The sequence below is a fragment of the Eulemur rufifrons genome, chromosome 5 (assembly GCF_041146395.1).
Source record: "Eulemur rufifrons isolate Redbay chromosome 5, OSU_ERuf_1, whole genome shotgun sequence".
Classification (NCBI taxonomy): domain Eukaryota; kingdom Metazoa; phylum Chordata; class Mammalia; order Primates; family Lemuridae; genus Eulemur; species Eulemur rufifrons.
This window is the reverse complement of record NC_090987.1, coordinates 42311255-42331231: the sequence shown is the minus strand read 5'-3', so window position 1 is coordinate 42331231 and position 19977 is coordinate 42311255. Positions and strand designations below refer to the sequence as shown.

Here is a 19977-nt window from a genome sequence, read left to right as displayed (position 1 = left end):
GCTTTCAAGGTGCCATTTTGGAAGCAGAGATTGGACTCTCATTAGAGAACCAAATCTGGCGGCACCTTGATCTTGGTCTTCCCAGCCTCCAGAACTGTAAGAAAGTAAATTTCTGTTCTTTATCTATTCTAACACAAAGCCTATTTTATAATAAAGTGTTGAGCATCTCACATAATTTATCGAATACTGTACTGAAAGTGAAAAACAGAATGGTTTTACTCAAAGTACAGTTTCTACTGTTTATCACTTTCACACCGTCATAAAGTTGACAAATCATAAGGTGAACCATTGTAAGTCTGGGATCATCTATAGTTGGAAAAGGGAAAAGTATTTTAACAGTCTTTATAAGTAATTGTGGAAATTCTTTGTTACCATATCAAACTTGACAAGTGGTGTTTCTTAAAGGTTAGCTGCAATGTGGAATCTGAAACCATATCAATGAACTTTTATACTCAGTGTGCAACATTAAAATTTATTGGTCTATCTTTTCTTTACAGATGATTTTATAACATCATTGCATTGGTCATTTAGAAAATATTGGCTCATTGAATTATGCAGCCTTTCTCAATGTTGACACATTTCATCATACAATGTAGAAAAATCATATTTATTAATGTCACCAACTACCTCATGTGAAAAGTCTTCAAGCATTGGGAAGCTGTCAAGTTCACAGTGGCAGATACAAGTTCTCCAAAATTCTAATTTTCACCTAAAACCTCTGATTTTATCACTAACAACAAATATTATCACTTGTTTTCCAACAACCATACTTCAAAATCCAGCCAGTACAGGTAATTACCAAATGATACATTCAAACAAACCCCTACACAGACACATCCTTCATATTTGAAAGCCATATTACTGACAGCAACAAATAAATGTTCATTTCTGTCATAGGACCATTAATCCCTTCATCAAACACATATTTTTTAAAGTCTGGTTTATTGAGGCATAATTTATATAAAGTAAGATTCACCCTTTTTAGGTTTACAATTCTATGAATTTTTGTAAACACATACAGTTGTGTAATCACCACAACAACCCAGGCACAGAATACTTCCATCACCCCAAAAGTTCCCTTATACCTCTTCGTAGTCAATCTCCTCTCCCATTCCTAGATCCTGATAAATGTTCAGTTCTGTTATAGGACAATGAACTTGTCACCAAATACAGGAATATTATTTTAATATCTTACCAAAGTCATCCCATATCTTACCTCATACCAATTACTGAATTGTTACTACTGTACACTGTTTAAGGATGTGCATGATGCTGCCATTAACATCACCGTCCTAACTATTCTTTACTATTCTACTTCAGGTCACCATGATTCATGGCTTAGATAGCTTACCAACACTCACTTTCCAAACATATCAAATCCAACAAAGATAGGTTTTAACAGGCAGCTGTTAGAACCTTGCAATACATGGCAGGTTCAGTCACAGATCTGGCTCTCATCCTTTACCTGGACGAGTTCTAGACCACTGTCTCTAAGATAAAATATTACATGACTTAATTTCCCCCTCGATGCTCTGATTACTAGTATTGCAAAAAATGAAAAAGAAAAAATAATTTCCCCCTCCAACCCAGGCAATAAATATTTATTAAGCTCTTTCTCCTACTACTTCATATCTCATCTTCCATACTGCATTCTTTACCAATCCCCATTCTTTTCAGTCAATTTAAATATTCATTTAGTGCATTCCATGTATAAAATACTCTCCTAAGTGCTATGTAAACACATCACTTTGTGGTGTTATTTACAACTTTGATGCTCTTTCCACCACACTACAGCTTAAAGATCAGAAAGTCTGCCATTTAATGGTTATATGCCTTTAGGCAATTCATTTATCTTTTCTGAGGTTTAATTTTATTTATAAAGTGGGAATAATATCTATCTCACCTAGTCCACAGGATTGTTGAAATAATAAAAATAATAAATGTACAAAGTCTTATAAAAATGAACATTATTGGCTTTTGGCCCTTCATCCAAAATTCAGAGTTATCGGGGGAGGAAAAAAACACCTATACCTTCATACAGACCTCTCATAGTTTTAAAATGTTATCCCCCAGATACATACAGTTTAGATTTAAACAAATTACTAACTGAACCGTATCTCCTAACATGATGTCAACCATTTCTAGCTTTTGTCACAGAACAAGCAAAAGACATTTTCTAGTAATTTAACAACATTTACTGAAAACTTACAATGCACCAGGCACTGCACCAAGAACTAGTGATACATCAGTGAACAAGACAATCAGATACCAGTTCTCATGAAGCTTATGTGTAGAACACATGTATCTCAAAATACAGAAGCCCAAGAGCTACATAAGAAGAATTTGTTTCCATTTAAAAAAAAATTTTTAATCTCACAGGAACAGTAAAATTCCAATCTTTTTAGAATTTGTGGAAACGTTTTTCTATATATAGTTGAGCCTTGAACAAGTTTGAGCTGCACAGATCCACTTACAAACATGGATTTTTTCCAATAAAAATTACACTGAGTGTGCTTGCCTCTCCTGCTTCCCCTTCCGCTTCCTCTACCTCTTCTCCCTCTGCCTCCCTGAGACAGCAAAACCAACCCTTCCTCTTCCTCCTTAGCCCACTCAATGTGAAGATGACAAGGATGAAGACCTTTATGAGATCACTTCCACTTAACGAAGAGCAAATATATTTTCTCTTCCTTATGATTTGCTTAACATTTTTTCTCTAGCTTACTTTATTGTAAGAATACAGTATCTTATACATATACAAAATATCTGTTAATTAGGGTTTCTTTCTTTCTTTCTTTTTCTTTTTTTGAGACAGGGTCTCACTCTGTTGCCCTGGATAGAGCACAGTGGCATGATCACAGCTCACTGCAACATCACCCTCTTGAGATTAAGCGATCCCCCTGCCTCAGCCTCCCAAGAAGCTGGGACTACAGGCACACACCACCTCGCCCAGCTAATTTTGCTATGTTTTGTAGAGACAGGAGTCTCACTCTTGCTCAGGCTGGTCTTGAACTCCTGACCTCAAGTGATCCTCCTGCCTTGGTCTCCCAGAGTGCCAGGATTACAGGCATGAGCCAGCCAATCGACTGTTTACTGTTTATCAGTAAGGAAGGCTTCCAATAAACAGTAGGCTACCAGTAGTTAAGTTTTGGGGGAGTCAAAACTTACATGCAGATTTTTGACTGTGAGAGGGGCACCTCTAACCCCTGCCCTGTTCATGAGTCAATTACAATAAATGATTCTTTTATAGCTTCTTCACATTAAAACAATCTTTCTTGATGTTACTAAAGAAAACATCAAGTTCTATTTTTTTGGCAGGTGAAGAAACAACATATTGGAGAGTTACAGCAATGATTGAGGGAATCACTTTATTTACATCCTGTTCCCCCTTCCCCTCTAAAAAAAAAATGAGATCAACCAAACAAAATCAGCTTTTTCAGCAAATGACAGAAAATGCTCATCTTCTTTCAAATAGTCTGGTGTTTTTTTAACCACATTTTTAAAAAGAGAAAAGAATTTCGTAAATGGGAGGCAAGACTTTTTCCATCCATTCCTACTTCAACTTATATTGTTTTCCTCACAGCCGCTTTGCAGAAGAGGCATGCAAGAGGCATAGTGTTTAACTATAAATACCTGGCAACTATACCCTCCTTCCCAAACCTGGCTGTGCAATCACCTAAGCCCTGTTAGAATATAAATTCCAGCATACTATACCTCCCAGCTCCAATTCTCATATGGCCAGGCTGTGGTGAAATACAAAAATCTGCATTTGATTCTGATGTGGTTGATCCACGTACAGGTATTTGGAAATCCTCGCTGCATCACCCAAAGACATATCCACCAAAGTAAAGCAGCATACAAGCATTCTTTCTTTAAAGCAGTGGTCTCCAACCTTTTTTGGCATCAGGGACCAGTTTCATGGAAGATAATTTTTACATGGATGACTGGGGGGGAGGGGCTGGGATGGAGGGCACAGGCTGTGGCCTGGGAGTTGGGGACTGCAGGTTACCACAGTTGGTGCAGCCTATGTTGGCAGTCTTTGGCAAATGGCTGGCAGTATTTATTCTAATGTCAGATAATTTAAAAATGTAGTAAAAAAAAAGTCATTTCCAAAAATAAAGAATAAACTATCATTATTTGGGTTTCTCTTAATGATTAGTCTCCACTTTAGTAGATATTTGTTGTTTGGGACTACCCAGAATGTCATTTCCTTTTCTCTTGGTAAATGAACTTCAATTTCCACCTCTCTTTCATACAACCATAAATCTTGGTATAAGCTGGCTAATCCCCAATTCTGAGATAGGAGCACATGATGCAGGCCTAAACTTGTCAGCATACCATTCTTTTGACCACTGTGATTGGTTCAGATATGGGCACATGATCTGAGTTGGTCAAATCAATTAGAAACTCTATTTAAAGGTTAAAAGACTTTTTCCACTGTACCTGAACAAGTAGTCTTGGAAGCTACTGGCAATGATCTTGCAGCTACAAAGAGCTGTCTATCTGAAAGGGGAAACAATATCAAAGAAGCAGATCTGGAAAACCAGCTGCCAGTCACATCATTTAAAAAACTTTTAAGGTCAGGCCAGAAAAACACAGGGCATGCTGGTGAAAGGAACCAAGGTGCAGCCACTTATCATCAGGTTACAGTATTGTTTTTGTGAGGTTTCAAATACTGCTTTCTAGATTATCTCATTTAATCTTCTTCACTACCTTATGAAGTAGATTATTATTAACTCCATTTTACAGATTGAGGAAACTGTAGTTTAGGAGCGTTTAAGTGACTTATCTAAGGTCAAAGAAAAGAGGGAAAGAGGAAAAGGTAGTATAATGTACATCTACAGCACTGTCCACCCTGCCCCACTGCCCTCGTTTTCTTGGGAACTGCCTTCCATTCTCATATAACCCTACTCTCCTTATCACAATTGTTTAGTCAAGGAGTGGGCACTGACCTGAGTATACCCAATGAATCTCTTCCTCCAGAGCTCCAGACTGGAGACTCAAAGAATCTGAAGTCAGTGGTTGAGATGGAAACTATAAGATACAAAGCTCCAGTGCTCTGGGCAGTCAGACTTTCCATATATGACTAAAACCAGTCTAACAATCAGACAGAATGATGCCAACATGAAAGAAAAATAAGAGAATACATGGAGACAGAGCCTTGCCTGCACTTGAGCCCAAGTTCCAGTACTTACTTAAGTAACCTATAGTGGAACCTTCATTAAGTCTGTACCACAAAAAGGTAAAGCAAGGAAAAGAGTAACCATTAACCCTTGTATGTAACCATGACGCTGCATATAAATTACTTCATTTAATTCTCATAATTAAAACCTATAAACTATTATCATCATTCTCATTTTGCAGATTAAATATATTCAGGCTTTAAAAGGTTAGGTAGCTTGTTTGAGATCACACAACTAAAAAAGCTGGCCTGCAGAGCAGGGAGGTAGATAATAATCCACTTGGTCAGGACAAACCTCATTTCTCCCTAGGGCAAATTATGAAGATATACGATGATGACAATGAAGATGATAAAGACAGCTAATGCTTGGAACTCTGCGAAGCACTGACATGCTTTATCACACTTAATATTCCTAACAGCTCTATGAAGGTATATGATTAATCTTATTTGAAGATGATATGTTTGAGTTTTTAAAAAGTTAAGAACTTTGCCCGAAGTCACAGGGCCAATAAGTGGCTGACCTGGATGGGAATCAAAATCCCAATCTGACTCAGAACTCATGCTCTTAACTACTATGCCACACTGCCTCCCTAACTGAGAGTCTATCAGAAGTGAGCAGAGGAAATACAATTAGGATAAGATGAATAAATACCTTTAGGGTGGATGATAAAAATCAGAGAAACATTTTCTTTGTCCTTCTGTTACAGAAGTAGTAAAAAAGTCAATCAAACATTGAAAGAACAGAAGCATATATCTAAAACATAATTTCTTGATAAGTTCAAGAATTTAAATAAATTCATATTTAAGGACAAATTTGGAGATGGTTTCGATTAGTGAATTTTGTATTATGCTCCTAAATAAAACCAAGTTTCTTAGAGAGGATATCATCTGTCCAAGGCAATACAATTTTTCAATTTACAGTTTAGAGAGTCAAGAGTAGATAGTTCAGTTTTTCTTTCACTATACCATACCCATACTCCTGGAAGCCAGTGCATACATAATATTAACTATCTATTAGGTTGACAAGTACTTGACAAGGCAGTTCTGCTTAAGTCATTTAATCCTTATAACAACAGTATATAAGGTAGGTATCATGATCCCATTTCAGAGATGGGATAACTGGATATCACTGTGCTTTTGGCAAATTGTCTAAGGACCAAGGGCTAGTAAATACCAATGCCAAGATTGGAAGCTAATTATCCCTGATCAAAACATCCCATGCTCTTCAGTGTGACAGTATATGTGCATGGGAGGGTAGGGGTGAAGAATGGCCCTGCTAGATAGTAAAAGCTGAAAAGGTATTATAAAGCCTTTAAAATTGACACAGTACATTCTTGGCACATGAACAAGCAAGAGAGACCAATGGAACAGAATGGAAAGTTTAGAAATAATCCCATGTACATATGGAAATTTAATATATGAAGAAAGTGGCATCCCAATAAAGATAGGCATTTTAAAATAAATGCTGTGGAGAAACCAGATAGCCATTTGGATAAAAATTAAATTGGGGGTGGGCCCTGTAATCCTAGCACTCTGGAGGCAAAGGTGGAAAGATTGCTTGAGTTTGAGACCAGCCTGAGCGAGAGCTAAACCCCATCTCTACTAAAAATAGAAAAATTAGCTGGATGGGCATCATGACACCAGCCTGTAGTCCCAGCTACTTGGGAGGCTGAGGCAGGAGAATCACTTGAGCCCAAGAGTTTTAGGTTATAGTGAGCTATGATGACACCACTGCACTCTACATAGGGTGACAGAGTGAGACTCTGTCTCCAAAAAAAATCTTTTTTTAAACTATCTCAAAATATATCATACCATGATAAATTCCAAATGGATCTCAATGTAAAAACTGAAACAACAGAAATGTATTAGAGAAAATATGAATGAATTCCTTTATAACCTAGACACTGGGAAAACCTATGACTCAAAATCTTGACACAACAAAAGACTAATAACATGAATACATTTTTCAAAATTTGCATGGCAAAAAACAAAATGCAGAAGCAAAGTCTAAAACAAATGACAGTCAGGGCATGGTGGCTCATGCCTGTAATCCCAGCACTCTGGGTGACAGGCCAAGGCGGGATGATTGCTTGAGGTCAGGCGTTCGAGACCAGCCTGAGTAAGACTGAGACCTCATCTCTACTAAAAAGAGAAAAATTAGACAAGTGTGGTGGTGTACGCCTGTACTCCCAGCTACCCGGGAGGCTGAGGCAGAAGGATTGCTTGGAGCCCAGGAGTTTGAGGTTGCTGTGAGCTAGGCAGACGTCACAGCATTCTAGCCAGGGCGACAGAGCAAGACTCTGTCTCAAAAAAATTAAAAATAAATAAATAAATAAATAAAACAAATGACAAATTATAAAAAGTGTTTGCATTTTACCACAGAAAAAAGAGCTAAGATCCCTATTGTATAGCTTCTAAAAATTGAGAAGGAAAAAATAAAAAATGGGCAAAAATACAGACAGGCAGTTAGCAGAAGAAATTCAAATGATCCTTAAAATATGAAAAGATGTTCAACTTTACTCATAAGAAAAACAGAAATTAAAATTACTCTGAGATACTACTTCTCACCTATTGGACAAAGATTCAAGAGTCTTACAGCATATTGTTGGTGAGAGCAATAGACAATCTCAAATATTACTAGTGGAAATATAAAACAGCACAACTCCTAGGAGAGGGACAATATTGCACAGCAAGCAAAATTATATATATGCATGTATCTTTAACCCCGCAGTCTCACTTCTAGCAATCTACTCCAAAGACATATTGGTAAAAATATGAAATGAGTTGTACACAATGTTGCTCACTAATAGCAAAAGATTATAAATAATTCAAATGTCCATCCACAGAAGACTGAATAAACAATGTTAGCATTCACAAAATGGAACACTATGCAGCTGCAAAAAGGAATGATCATACATCAATATAGGTATGATATATGCTATTTTTTGTGTCAGAAAGGGGTGGAAATATGAATATAAACATATATACGTGTATGTATATGTTTGCTTATATTTGTAAGAAGAACACTGGAATATTAAATAAAAAAACAAAATGGGAAAGGGAAAAGAACAGGGCAGAAAAATTATGGATGGAAGTGAGAATCTTCTGAATATATCTTGTATAGTTTTCACATTTAAGCCATGTACATGTTTTACATATGCAAAAAGTAGAATTAAATTAAATCAAAAAAGAAAGCAATTCCTAAGTATTAAAAAAAACCTGAAATAAAAGAGCCTAATTGATGTCAAGTTGGTGAAATAATCAGTATAAAGTACTTTGTCTTCTTTTCAAAACTAAAATATCATAGCTCTATTCACTAAAAAAGGACAAGAAATAATTTCAACCCAATAGCAATGAGTATTCAGAATATCATTCCCACTAAAAGGAAAGAGTTTCCTTAAGGAATGGATGACTTCCAAGTATGAGGCAAGAATGCACAAGATGAACCTGGGCATCTTATTGTAGCAAAAAACAAGAAAGCTCTATCAAATATTATTAAGGTCATATACAAATAACATGGAGTCAACCTGAAGAGACTTCCATTACCAAAAGATAGGACAAAGACAGTATCAGCAAGGATGACATAAATTGACTGAAACACACCAAAAATAGTTTTTAAATGTTTCCATAATGGTGCCAAAAATAAAAAACAAAAAATAAATACACATATGCTGGCTACATCTTGTTTGCTAAACTTTATGCACTGTATCAACAGATTCTTCTGCATATTAGCTTTTCAAGCAATGGGAGACCCTAGTAGGAGATTATGGGGGGTGGGGCAGGGAATAAGGGTGGAACATGTATTGCCTTGGCTCCCTTAATGCCAGATCAACATGCTCCTCTCTATTAAAACTACACCCTCTGTCAGACAGCCCTCTCCCAAAGAGCTACCTTCCCCAGCTGCTCTCTTCCCTTGATCCTTCAGGCCTAGAAGTAGTAGCAGCTTCCTTCCTCACTGCTACTGGTCCTAGGGTACTGCATCACCCATCCTGGTTTCCTTAAATATTGTCTATACCTCCATAAATAATCCTTTTCTTAAACTTCCCTCAGATTACCCTGTTTGTGCCATGTCTATCATAGTAAGGCTCCAAAATACTCTGAAAAGTGCCAATAAAAGAGAAAGACTGAAGCATTCAATATGTATTTCACACACTGTATTACATGGTCAATAAACAGCCCTAGATGATAAGTGCAAGTTCTACTCTTAACAGAGAAGATTTACAATTAATAAAAGGAATGATAGAATTAGAAAATCATTATTTTGCTATCCCTAATGAAATAACTGATTCAGCTAAAGATCATCAATGGATGACAGAACCATTGGATGAAAGGTTAACGAGGGATTTTAAAAAGGAAGTTATCACGGACTATTGCCACCTGAACAGAATGGTAAATCTCAGCATCACTAAGGGCCAGACCTTATGTACCTCTTGATGTGATACAAAAGAAAATACACACAATCTATTAAGTACCCTTGATTAAAAATCTGAAATAACTACATCAAGCTTTCAGATCTAACTATCATTTTATAGGAAATATGGAGGATACAAGAAGAAGTTATATATCACAAGCAAACAAAAATAGAAAAATCCGGAATGTGAAGTAAGGTCCCATATAGCACCACTGACCTAGTTTCTTCAACAAGACATGGAGAGAGAAAAGCTGAGGGAATGGGACATCTCTATATTAAAAAGAGATTTAAAAGATTCTCAAAGGACCTAACAAAATAAAAAAAGCAACATGTGGATTTTGTCTGGTTCCAGACTCTAATAGAATGACTATAAAAAAAGACAGTATTTTAGATAATCAGGGAAACCTGAATACAAACTAGAAATTAATGATGCCAAAGAGCTTTTAATTTTGTTAAGCATGATAATGGCCATTGTAGTTACGTAAGAAAATGTCCTTTGTTCCCCCACCCCCCAGAAACGCTTATTGAATTATGTAAGGGTGAAATGTCAATATCTGGAATTTACTTTAAAATATTTTGGTAAGAAAAAAGATGGCTGATGAATCAAGTAGGATAAAATTTTGAAAATTACAGAATCTGGGTAATAGGCGGTTGCTATCTTATTTTTCCTACTTCTGTGTATATTTGAAATTTATCATTATTAAATTACCAAACAAAACAAAAATCCATGTTCTTTCCACTATAACTACAGTTTTCGAACTTGAGTATGTCTAAGAATTCACATCTCATGCAGAATCCTAGGACTCATCCCCCAAAATTCTGATTTTGTTTGTCTGGGCATGAGCCCAGATTCTATTTTTAACAAGTTCCTCAACTGAATCTGATACAGACAATCTACAGACTCATCTGAAAATTATACACTTAGATTGCTTTACTACAAGTAAAGCAAACATTAAAGGAAAGTCATGATCATATCTCTTATCCCTTCAAGCCTTACCCCACACCTGTCTTAGTAGATAGACATTATATTAATCTCTTTCCTGAGACTGTAAATTCCATGAAAGCAGGGCCCATGTTTGTTTTTACTCACCACAGTGTCCCCACTGCATATGAGAGTTCCTAGCAAACAGTACACACCAAATAAACATTGGCTGAATGAATGAACAACAGCAAAGAGAAAAAAGAAGAGTTAAGCGTGGTCCACTGTTTCAAAATCAGTCCCAGACAAGAATCTGAGAAAAATTTCAATTTATTGCCAAAAGTCTGGTATAGGAAGTATGGATAAATAATGAAGGGCGTAGGTTAGGTTGCTTTTTAAAATTAATACAAGTGGCCGGCCGTGGTGGCTCACGCCTGTAATCCCAGCACTCTGGGGGGCCAAGGAGGGAGGACTGCTTGAGCTCAGGAGTTCGAGACCAGTCTGAGCAAAAGTGAGACCTTGTCTCTACTAAAAATAGAAAAAATTAGCCAGGTGTGGTGGCAAGCACCTATAATTCCCAGCTACTTGGGGGGCTGAGGCAGGAGGATCGCTTGAGCCCAGGAGTTTGAGGTTGCTGTGAGCTAGGCTGATGCCATGGCACTCTAGCCCAGACAATAGAGCAAGACTCTGTTTCAAAAATTAATTAATTAATATAAGTATAAGATAACCTCTTGCCTCTCTGAGAAATCAGATTTTGTACAATAATTTGAACATCTGCTTCCTATTAATTGTTTAGGAACTATAATAAAAATGTACTTCATATTTCATAATCTCAAACAGGAAGAGTAGAGAAGTAAACTATGTGCATACATTTTAATGGATATACAAATGTGTAATTACCACTTTCTCTGGTCAAAAAGTACAAACCCCTACAGTTATGAACATAAGTCACAAATTCAAAAAATAATAAGTGTCAAATATAACAATTAAAATTAGTTTAGGAACTAGTTCCAAAAACAACACTTACCAAAGATGGTTCCTATTCTTATACTTCTACGCCAACATCATTGAACTGTTTAAATTTTATTTCTTAAATAATAAATCAGTAACAATTTTTTGAAGTTTTTATATAAACTTGAAGTTTATATTTGAAGTATAATAAAAGCAAGAATCATAGAATTTCTAGAGACACAAAAGACATCAGCAACTACCTGGTCCAAATCTTTGTTGTACAAATAGGGAAAGTGAAGCCCAAATAAGAAATTTGGATATACAGAGATTTAATAGCAAAACAAGACTAAGTCAATGCTCTCAATTTCTAGTCCAGTGTTCTTTTCACTACACCATGTTAACAGCATTATGTTAAAAAATAAATATTTTCCATTGTGAATTGCAATACTATCTGTTCATCTTCTTGTACATATGTGCATGATATCCAACAGCTATGCTATGAACTTCAACTAAATGGATATACTCAATTTTTAGTGAGGATGGGAAGTACAGCTATTAAATTATCTTTAGCAACATATGTAATATTTTCTGATATATGGGTTTTTCTGTCATTTGTCATAGTAGAATCTGTAGTTTTCACCATATATTCATAATACCAAAACTTCATGAAGTAAATCTAAATGAAGTAATCATGAAGTAAATCTAAAGTGTAAAGTTATGCAAAGTCTAATTTAAAACTGAGAATTTACTCTTTGTTCAATATAAAATTTTGCATGTGGTTCCTTCTTCTGGATTAGAATAATGAATGACCCAATTCATGTCTCAGCTGTTACTCTGAGCCACCTCTCTATACACCCACAGGCTGAATTAGTGCAAGAGGCCCTACTTACAGAACATACTGAAAGTATAAAAGAGACACACAGAAGGAAACAAGATAACAACTAAATCTCCACAAATTGGCTCCCAATTGCCTTTCATATCAATCTAAACTCTTGGCACAAAGTAGGTACCATGTTGCATTAATAAATTATTACAAAGTGAACAAAGAGTCTTCAAAAGTCTCCTACGTTCTGTTGAATCCACTTTCAGTTACGACTCGCTTGGATGCTTCAATAATGCACGGCTAGATTATGAATTTATGAGCAGCTTGAGGTGCCAGATAAATTACTCTGGACATAGAGAAGACAATAAATATCGACTTCCAGTCTAAGCACAGTGACTAGCATATAACAGGAATATTATAAATATGACAATAATAAGTTACCAATTATCAAATGCTTACTAAATGACAAAAGCTGTAATCATTATTTTGCCTATATTATTTAATCCTTGCAACAATGTAGTCACTATTATCCCCACCTATTTTCCAGAAGATGAAACAGGCATTGAGAAGTTAAAATAATTCACCCAAAATCCTTCAGCAAGGACACGGCAGAGCCTAGATTTGAATCCAAGTTAGACCCTGCACAAAGATTTGCTAAATGAATGAATGAATTAGAAGAGTAATTTTTTTTTTAAAGTTGCTGCAATATATTAACATCAAAATAGTCTGGTCCAAACTAACCAGATATGCAACTGATATTGGTAATAGCTATTAACTCACAAATTATGAACACTGGCATAGATATAGCTTTAAGGTCCAAAGATTTGATGACCTCAGGTCTTTTCATTCCAGCACAGTTAACTAGAAGCTCAAAAGTGATCAATTCAACTGGCAATGCATACAGAGAGATTATACAGCAATAATCTAGATTCTGAAATGCTACCCAAAATTTGTTGTAATAACCCAATGTGTGGACGGACTAGGACTATCAAAAAAGTTTGCAACAAAAATTCCAGTTTAGTGACAGGGATGGTAGTGGAGATGACAAAACAGTTAGGTTTATGGGAGGAAAGCCTGTTTTGGAATATGAGGAATTTGAAGGATAAGATGACATCCGACTAGAAATGCCTAGAAGGCAGTCAGATATTTAAGATTTGGAAGAAGATAAAAGACTAAAAATAAAGATTTGGGTACCATAAGCATAGAAAAGATAGTAGTTGGAAGCTTTAAGAATGGATGAGTTTTCCAAGAGTGTGAAGAGACAGATAAGTATTACAGGCCAAAGATTGAGGTAAGAGAAAAAGAAGTCAGCAATGAAGATAGGAAAGCACTAGGTCAAAGAAGCCGAGGGAAAGAGAATTTAAATTAAGAAAAACTGAAAGACTAACACCAGAAACTTCATTTACATTTGCCTTCCACATTCTGAAAACCTGCCTAATGGAAATGGTAGTAACAAATGTGTCACAAAGTGGAAGCACAGTGTTAGAACTCAGTATGCACTAGTCCAACTAATACTGGTTCCCTTCCTTCCCTCCCACCCACCGGTTGCTACCCCTCCACCAGCTAGAAGAAAAGTGGAAAGAAAGGTCAAGCTCTCAACTGGCATCCTGCAGCAGTGTGCTAATAAACATGCTACAGGCAGGATAGCTGTATTTTCATAAAATGTATGTCAAACTTCACAACAAATGTATCCTTAACTCTCCTACCCACTTTTGTTTTTCTTTATAAATTTACGAATCTTAAGCATTTTTTCCCCTACAAAGATTTAACGGATTTAATTAAACACCATCCCTACTCAAAATCACTGAGAAATTGTTACAAGCCCTAGATAAAATAATTCTACAGTAAACAAGTCAGAAAAAGGAAAATAGCTTCCGATAATCATTACAGACTGTCAGTAAGAAAGAGAATCCTAAAGACATTGGACAGAATCTGCCTTACAGAAAACCAAGGCTGAGTAACTCGAATGACCTAGGAAACAAGTGAATAGTTATTATAACATACCTTCGTATTTCCACACTACCTTAGCATTTATACTTATAATATGAAAAACTAACTTATTTAGTTCTTGAAATAAATTACAGGTATTCAAGAAAAGGTGAGATAGCCACTTATCAGGGTTCTTCCAGCTACATTATTTTATAGCTAGTATGCCTTATCTGAAATACCTGGGACCAGAAGTACTCCAGATTTTGGATTTTTTCAGATTTTAAAATATTTGCATATATATAATGAGATATGTTGGGGATGAGACCCAAATCTAAACGCAAAATTCATTTATGTTTCATATATACCTTATACCCATAGCCTGAAGGTAATTTTACACAATATTTTTTAATAACTTTGTGCTTGAAACAGTTTTGACTGTGTTTGACTGCAACCCATTACATGTGGTCAGATGTGGAATTTTCCACTTGTGGCATCAAGTCAGCACTCAAAAAGTTTCAGATTTTGGAGAATTTCAGATTTCAGATTTTCAGATTAGGTTTGCTCAACCTGTAATACTCATCATTAGTGTCTCAACAAAAAAGCTACTCTGTGAGTAAGGTGGTTTAAAAAGACATTTGCCAGCAAACTGTTCAGAAACCAAAAGGTTTGGGAACTTCCATTTCTGAGAGTGAATCTACTAAAGGAAATGGAAAATAAATAAGTGACAATCTTATTTTTTGAGATTATAAAAACAATCTAGAACTAGAGTAGTGCATATAGCACATAATACATGCTCAATAAGTATCACTTAAATAAATCAACAAAGGTCAACATAATAGAGAAAAGCAACCAAGTAAAACGAGTACTGACCCTACAATATATGAGAGGTCCAAAGCCCAGGTCCAGATAGGGGAGAATAAGAACAGGCTCACTTGTTCATTGTAACATTGTTTAAAATATTTCGCATATATATACATATATAATATATATATAAAAGAACAGACTCACTGAAAAAGGTGAAGTTACCTGGAAGGTCATTCTGAACAGTAAAATGAATGAATGAATGAATGCTCAATGATAAACATAAAATATTACACAAAGAATATGCATGCTAGATACTACAAAACAGGAAAAAGGATTTTTGTCCCCAAAGAAAAATTCCATCTTTACCAAGTTCAGATTGATATGGTAATAAACAAATTTCAATAGCTATCAATAAATAGCTGTGGAAGTAAACAGAAAAAATGGCCACGATTATAAGATTACAAGGGGAAAAAATAACCAAATCTGTCTGTTGACTACTCTCTTTCTCAAAATGTTCTTTTAAAAGTCTTGGGCTCCATGATACCTGGCTGTTGTAACTCTGAAGGCCTTGATTGTTCACTTCCTTCACTCTTCCTCTTTGTTCAATCTTCATCTTTCACCCTCAGTTCTCTCTCTACTGTTTCTTCCTTTATCAATTTCAACTTTCACCTTTGTGCAAATCATTTCCAAATCGTTATCTGTAATTATGAGCTCAGTGCTATATCTCCAACAGTCTACAGGTCTTTTCTTCACGGTTGTCTCACTATTCCCTCAAACACAACAAATCTAAAATTGAATTCATCTGTAGGCCTATTCTTTCCAAGCAATTTCCAAACCTGACTTTGCTATTTTCACCATTCTCCCTATAATCCAGGCTCAACATTTTTTAGAGTCATCTGACTACTGCCTCTCTCTTTGGTTCCCCCTTCTCCTCCCCAAGCCAAGTTCCATCAATTCTTCCTTCCTCATTCTCACACTCCAATTTTGGGCTTCAAACATTTCTGGACCATTACAATCTTAAAAAACCCAACAAAACAAAAACCCTTCCCAAACTCACTCATCCTACCTCCACTCTCTTACCATTTTGCACACAACTACAAGATTCATCGTCTTCATTCACCCTGGCACAGTCTTATTTATAAATATTTCATGGCCACAACACACTAAAGACAATCTAAAGTCCTTCTTAGCCTAGCAAATCAAATCGTCCACAGTCTAACCCCAATCTATCCTTCCAACTTTATCTTCCTCCGTGTTTCCCTAAACATGTCATAGTCCATTATGTCTCCATCCCCTATTCATGTTATCCTCTACTGCCCCTCTGAGTACCCTCCATCTAAATCCTATCCATCCACCTTAAGACACTTTAGCCCTCTCAACTCACAGTGATTTCGTCCTCTCAATTTCCAAGAGCGTTTATTACCTAAACAATCATTTGGAATTTATAACATTTTCTCAATCTGTCAAGTGTTTTGCTTTTTTTCTGTGTATGTATGTGATTACATCTTATCTTCCAATAGACTACACTGTTAAGGAAAGAGTTCATTACTTATTGTATCCTTCACATCTTAATAAATATCTGTTGAGGTTCCCACCAAATGAAGCTACAGTAAGAGGCCAGAAGACAACTAAAGAAAAAAATAAAAGCTACTAAACCCTGCCAGTAACATAACTTCATGGAATAAGGAGATCAAAAAGCAAAATAAAATCAGATATATGGAAACTGTATAAATATTAAAAGATGAATTAGATCTCTTAGAAGTTACAGAAATCCTTACTAAAAAGATGTGTTCTAATTCCTTCCATTAATCTCATTTAATAAAGTTTTAAAATGTATTAAGCATCAACTTTCTTTACTGTTTCTCAACATGAGGAGCATTCATAATGTGGGTGAGACACTTCAAACAACCCACAGTACTCTTACTTCATAGCTGGATGCTTAATTTTGAAAGCTTTGGGGAGAAACCTTCCCGTAAAACACACACATACTGAAAAATGTAAGCAGGTATTTAGAGTAACTAAAATGCATGTTAATTTTAAACAATCTACATAATTTTCATCTGATTCAAGATGGGATTTTTGAATATTATTTCTTTGAAGGGCATTATTTTGTTTCCTTAATATTAATCCCCAAAATTGTGTATATCTAACATTACTTCACTGAAGACACTGTAAAACCCTATCCATATATATATACTCCCCGAAACTTTTAGAGATTATATAGTTTTGTTTGGACTAAAATAGAAATATAACTTTTAGTTGTTCATAAACTCGTTTACAGTTTGCAACCATTAGTGTTAGGGGAACCTGATCAAACTCAAGAACCCCAATTATTTACAGATAATTGTATATGCTATCAACCACTGAACAAGTTTTAAAATAGGACTTTAGCTTCTCAAATCATAAAAACCTCTTTAGAATGTTTTAAAAGTGACAATATTAAGTGCAACACCACCAAAAAAGACAGTTATAATATCTGTATGATATTTCTGTAACCAACAATATTGTAAAAGGAGTTAACATTCTGATGACCTATGATCAGTTATCTTGAGTTTACACACTAAATAGTTCAGCAAAAAGTTCCTTCAGACTCAAGCCACCTATGACATTTTGGTTCAAAAATCTCTTCCTCAATATCGATTCTCCATTGTCACTTCCAAGTCTAAAAACTAACCGCCTAGGAGCTAAATCGCAGAAAATGCAAAGTAGTCTTTCCAATATTACTGCCAAACTAATCAGGAAGATTAATATTACTACGATCGTCATTCAACAAACTATTTACATAGTAATAACTGTGGCGCGATAACTCATGATGCCTGCAATAGCAGTTTATAAGTATCTTTCGTGTACTGATGAACTGAGTCAGAACTAAGTTCAGAGAGTAGTCAGTACAGAGCCAGTGAAACGGTAAATAATTTGTCCATGCCATGAGATCTTAATGGTACGCTAAGATTCTCGGCGAACAGAAACCTGGTGTTTTCCAAGAAGAATATGCACACCTGAGACTTTTTTTTGCAGCTAACTAGGCTGAAAGCAAGAGGAAGGCAATACGTGCAGAACTCCAGACAAGCAAAAGTGCTACTCACCAGCAAACAATCCGAATTCACTTCCGACTTGGGATCCCGCAGCAGGTTGTCGATTTTTTCAAACCGAGTCTCAAAACTGTCCCCAGTCGACATGTTGCTGCTACTGTGACAATACCCTTGTACCAGCACCAGCCCGGAAAGCAATTTTCAACCAACTTCCTCCGCGGTGGGTTCGCAGCCGCGGGGCTGAGGAGCCGGAACCTCAGGGTCACCAGGTGCGCCCGGTTCCCCCTCCTCCCCCTCACTGAGGGGACCTCCGCTCTCCAGACCCCGGGCCGGGGGCAACAGCGACCCACAGCCGCTCGGACGCCCAAAGTCGCATCCCACCCGGCAGCCCCTCACGATAGCCGACAGCGCCGTCGCCGCTAGCCTCGTCGCTCCGGCGAGGTGCTTCAGCCTAGCGGGCCCCCGCCGCCGTCGCCAAGGAGGGGTCCCCGTCCCGAGATGGGCAGGAGGGGGAGAGAAAGAGAAGCAGAGTGGAGACTCCCTCGGGCAGCAGGGGAGGGAGAAGAGGAAAGGCGAAAGCGAAGGGCGGGTGAGGAGCTGTGCCAGCTGCAGCCGCCGCTCGGGCCACGGGCCCGGCCCGCTCCGCTCAGAGGCGCTGTAGGCGGTCTAGCCCCGCATCCCCGGCTCTACTTGGCCCGGCCCGACGCACCGATCCGTCTCGGCCAAGAGCTGGTCCCCGCGGGGCAGTCTCACTCTCTCATTTTGTCCCGTCGCTGCTGGGGCTGCTGCTACGGTGTCCGGCGGGGCAGGGCGAGGTCGGTGCCCGATTGGAGACTTAGGAGAGGACAGGCTGGAGAGCCGGCGGTGAGGAAGACGACAGTCGGGTCCCGGCGGCTGCTGATGGGGGAGCTTCTGGGAGGGGCAGCGGTCGCGGCTGGGGAAAGGGCGAGTCGCGGCGGCGAATGCCTGGGGGGGGGTGGGGCGAGGGGGGCCGAGAGAGACTAATATGTCCGCCTTCCTGTTCAAACAAACGGAGACCGCCGGCGCGGACTGCGCATGCGGGGCGCGGACGGTCGGAAGGGGAACGGGCCGGGCCCCGCGCGCGCGCACTCTGGCGCCTCCGCAGGGCGGGGTCGGGCCGCGCCGGGAGGGGCGGGGCGCGCGGCGCGCCCGGGGCCGTGCGGGCGGGCTGAGAGGGCAGGCGGCGGGGCGGAGCCAACGGGGTGTGGCGGACCGCTCAGCCCCGCCCGGGCGGGCTCTGAAGCGGTTTTGGAAATCGGGTCCGAGGCGGAGCTGTGGCTGCTGCTTTCTGCTCGCTGTCCTGGCAGCAGCCCCAGCTCTCTTTCCTCTAGGCTGCAGCCAGTCGGGAGACTTCTGGCAAGGAAAGAGTGCCTGTTATTCTTGTTATTGTTATTATGGAGATAGGTTCGTTCTTGGCAAGATGCCTTTTCGTCGGCAAGTACCAGCATTTGAGCACAGTGGAGTTGGGTTTTCAGTGGTACTCCATCCTCAGCCCTCCATGAACTCCGTAGCGTTTAACCCGTTTACTATTCAGTGGGAAAATGACGAAGCACTACAGTACTCAACCCTCCCAAGCCGAGCGTGTGTGTCAGGGGAGCTTTAAAATATTGACTTTGGAAGAGAGAGTCAGTAGAAGTCAAGCTCAATTTAATTTTTTTGAAAAAGGAAAATAATCTCATAAAATTCTTTTTAAGTCATTCCTATTAGTTCTTTCACATCATTAACACCCTCACTGCACTTCTCTCGTAGATGCGTAATGCTACCGTTTCAACTTCAAAACATTCAGTGAAACTTAGAATTGTGATTTTATCAGAACTAATGTAGGACATGAGAGTAATGGGCATTTCCTCCTAGTTCAGTTGCTTCATTGACTGTGGTGTGAGAGGAGGTGAAAGACTTGTTACTCAA

The 19977-nt window shown here is 38.1% G+C and overlaps 1 protein-coding gene across 1 annotated transcript in view; it reads right to left on the bottom strand.

The window, feature by feature from the left end:
- Window positions 1-18195, bottom strand: part of ROCK1 (Rho associated coiled-coil containing protein kinase 1) — a 140303-nt gene extending 122108 nt beyond the window's left edge. Inside the window, exon 1 of the mRNA XM_069468526.1 lies at window positions 18103-18195. Within this exon, the coding sequence (XP_069324627.1) occupies window positions 18103-18195 (93 nt within the window). The remainder of the gene's footprint in view (window positions 1-18102) is intronic.
- Window positions 18196-19977: the final 1782 nt, after the last annotated feature.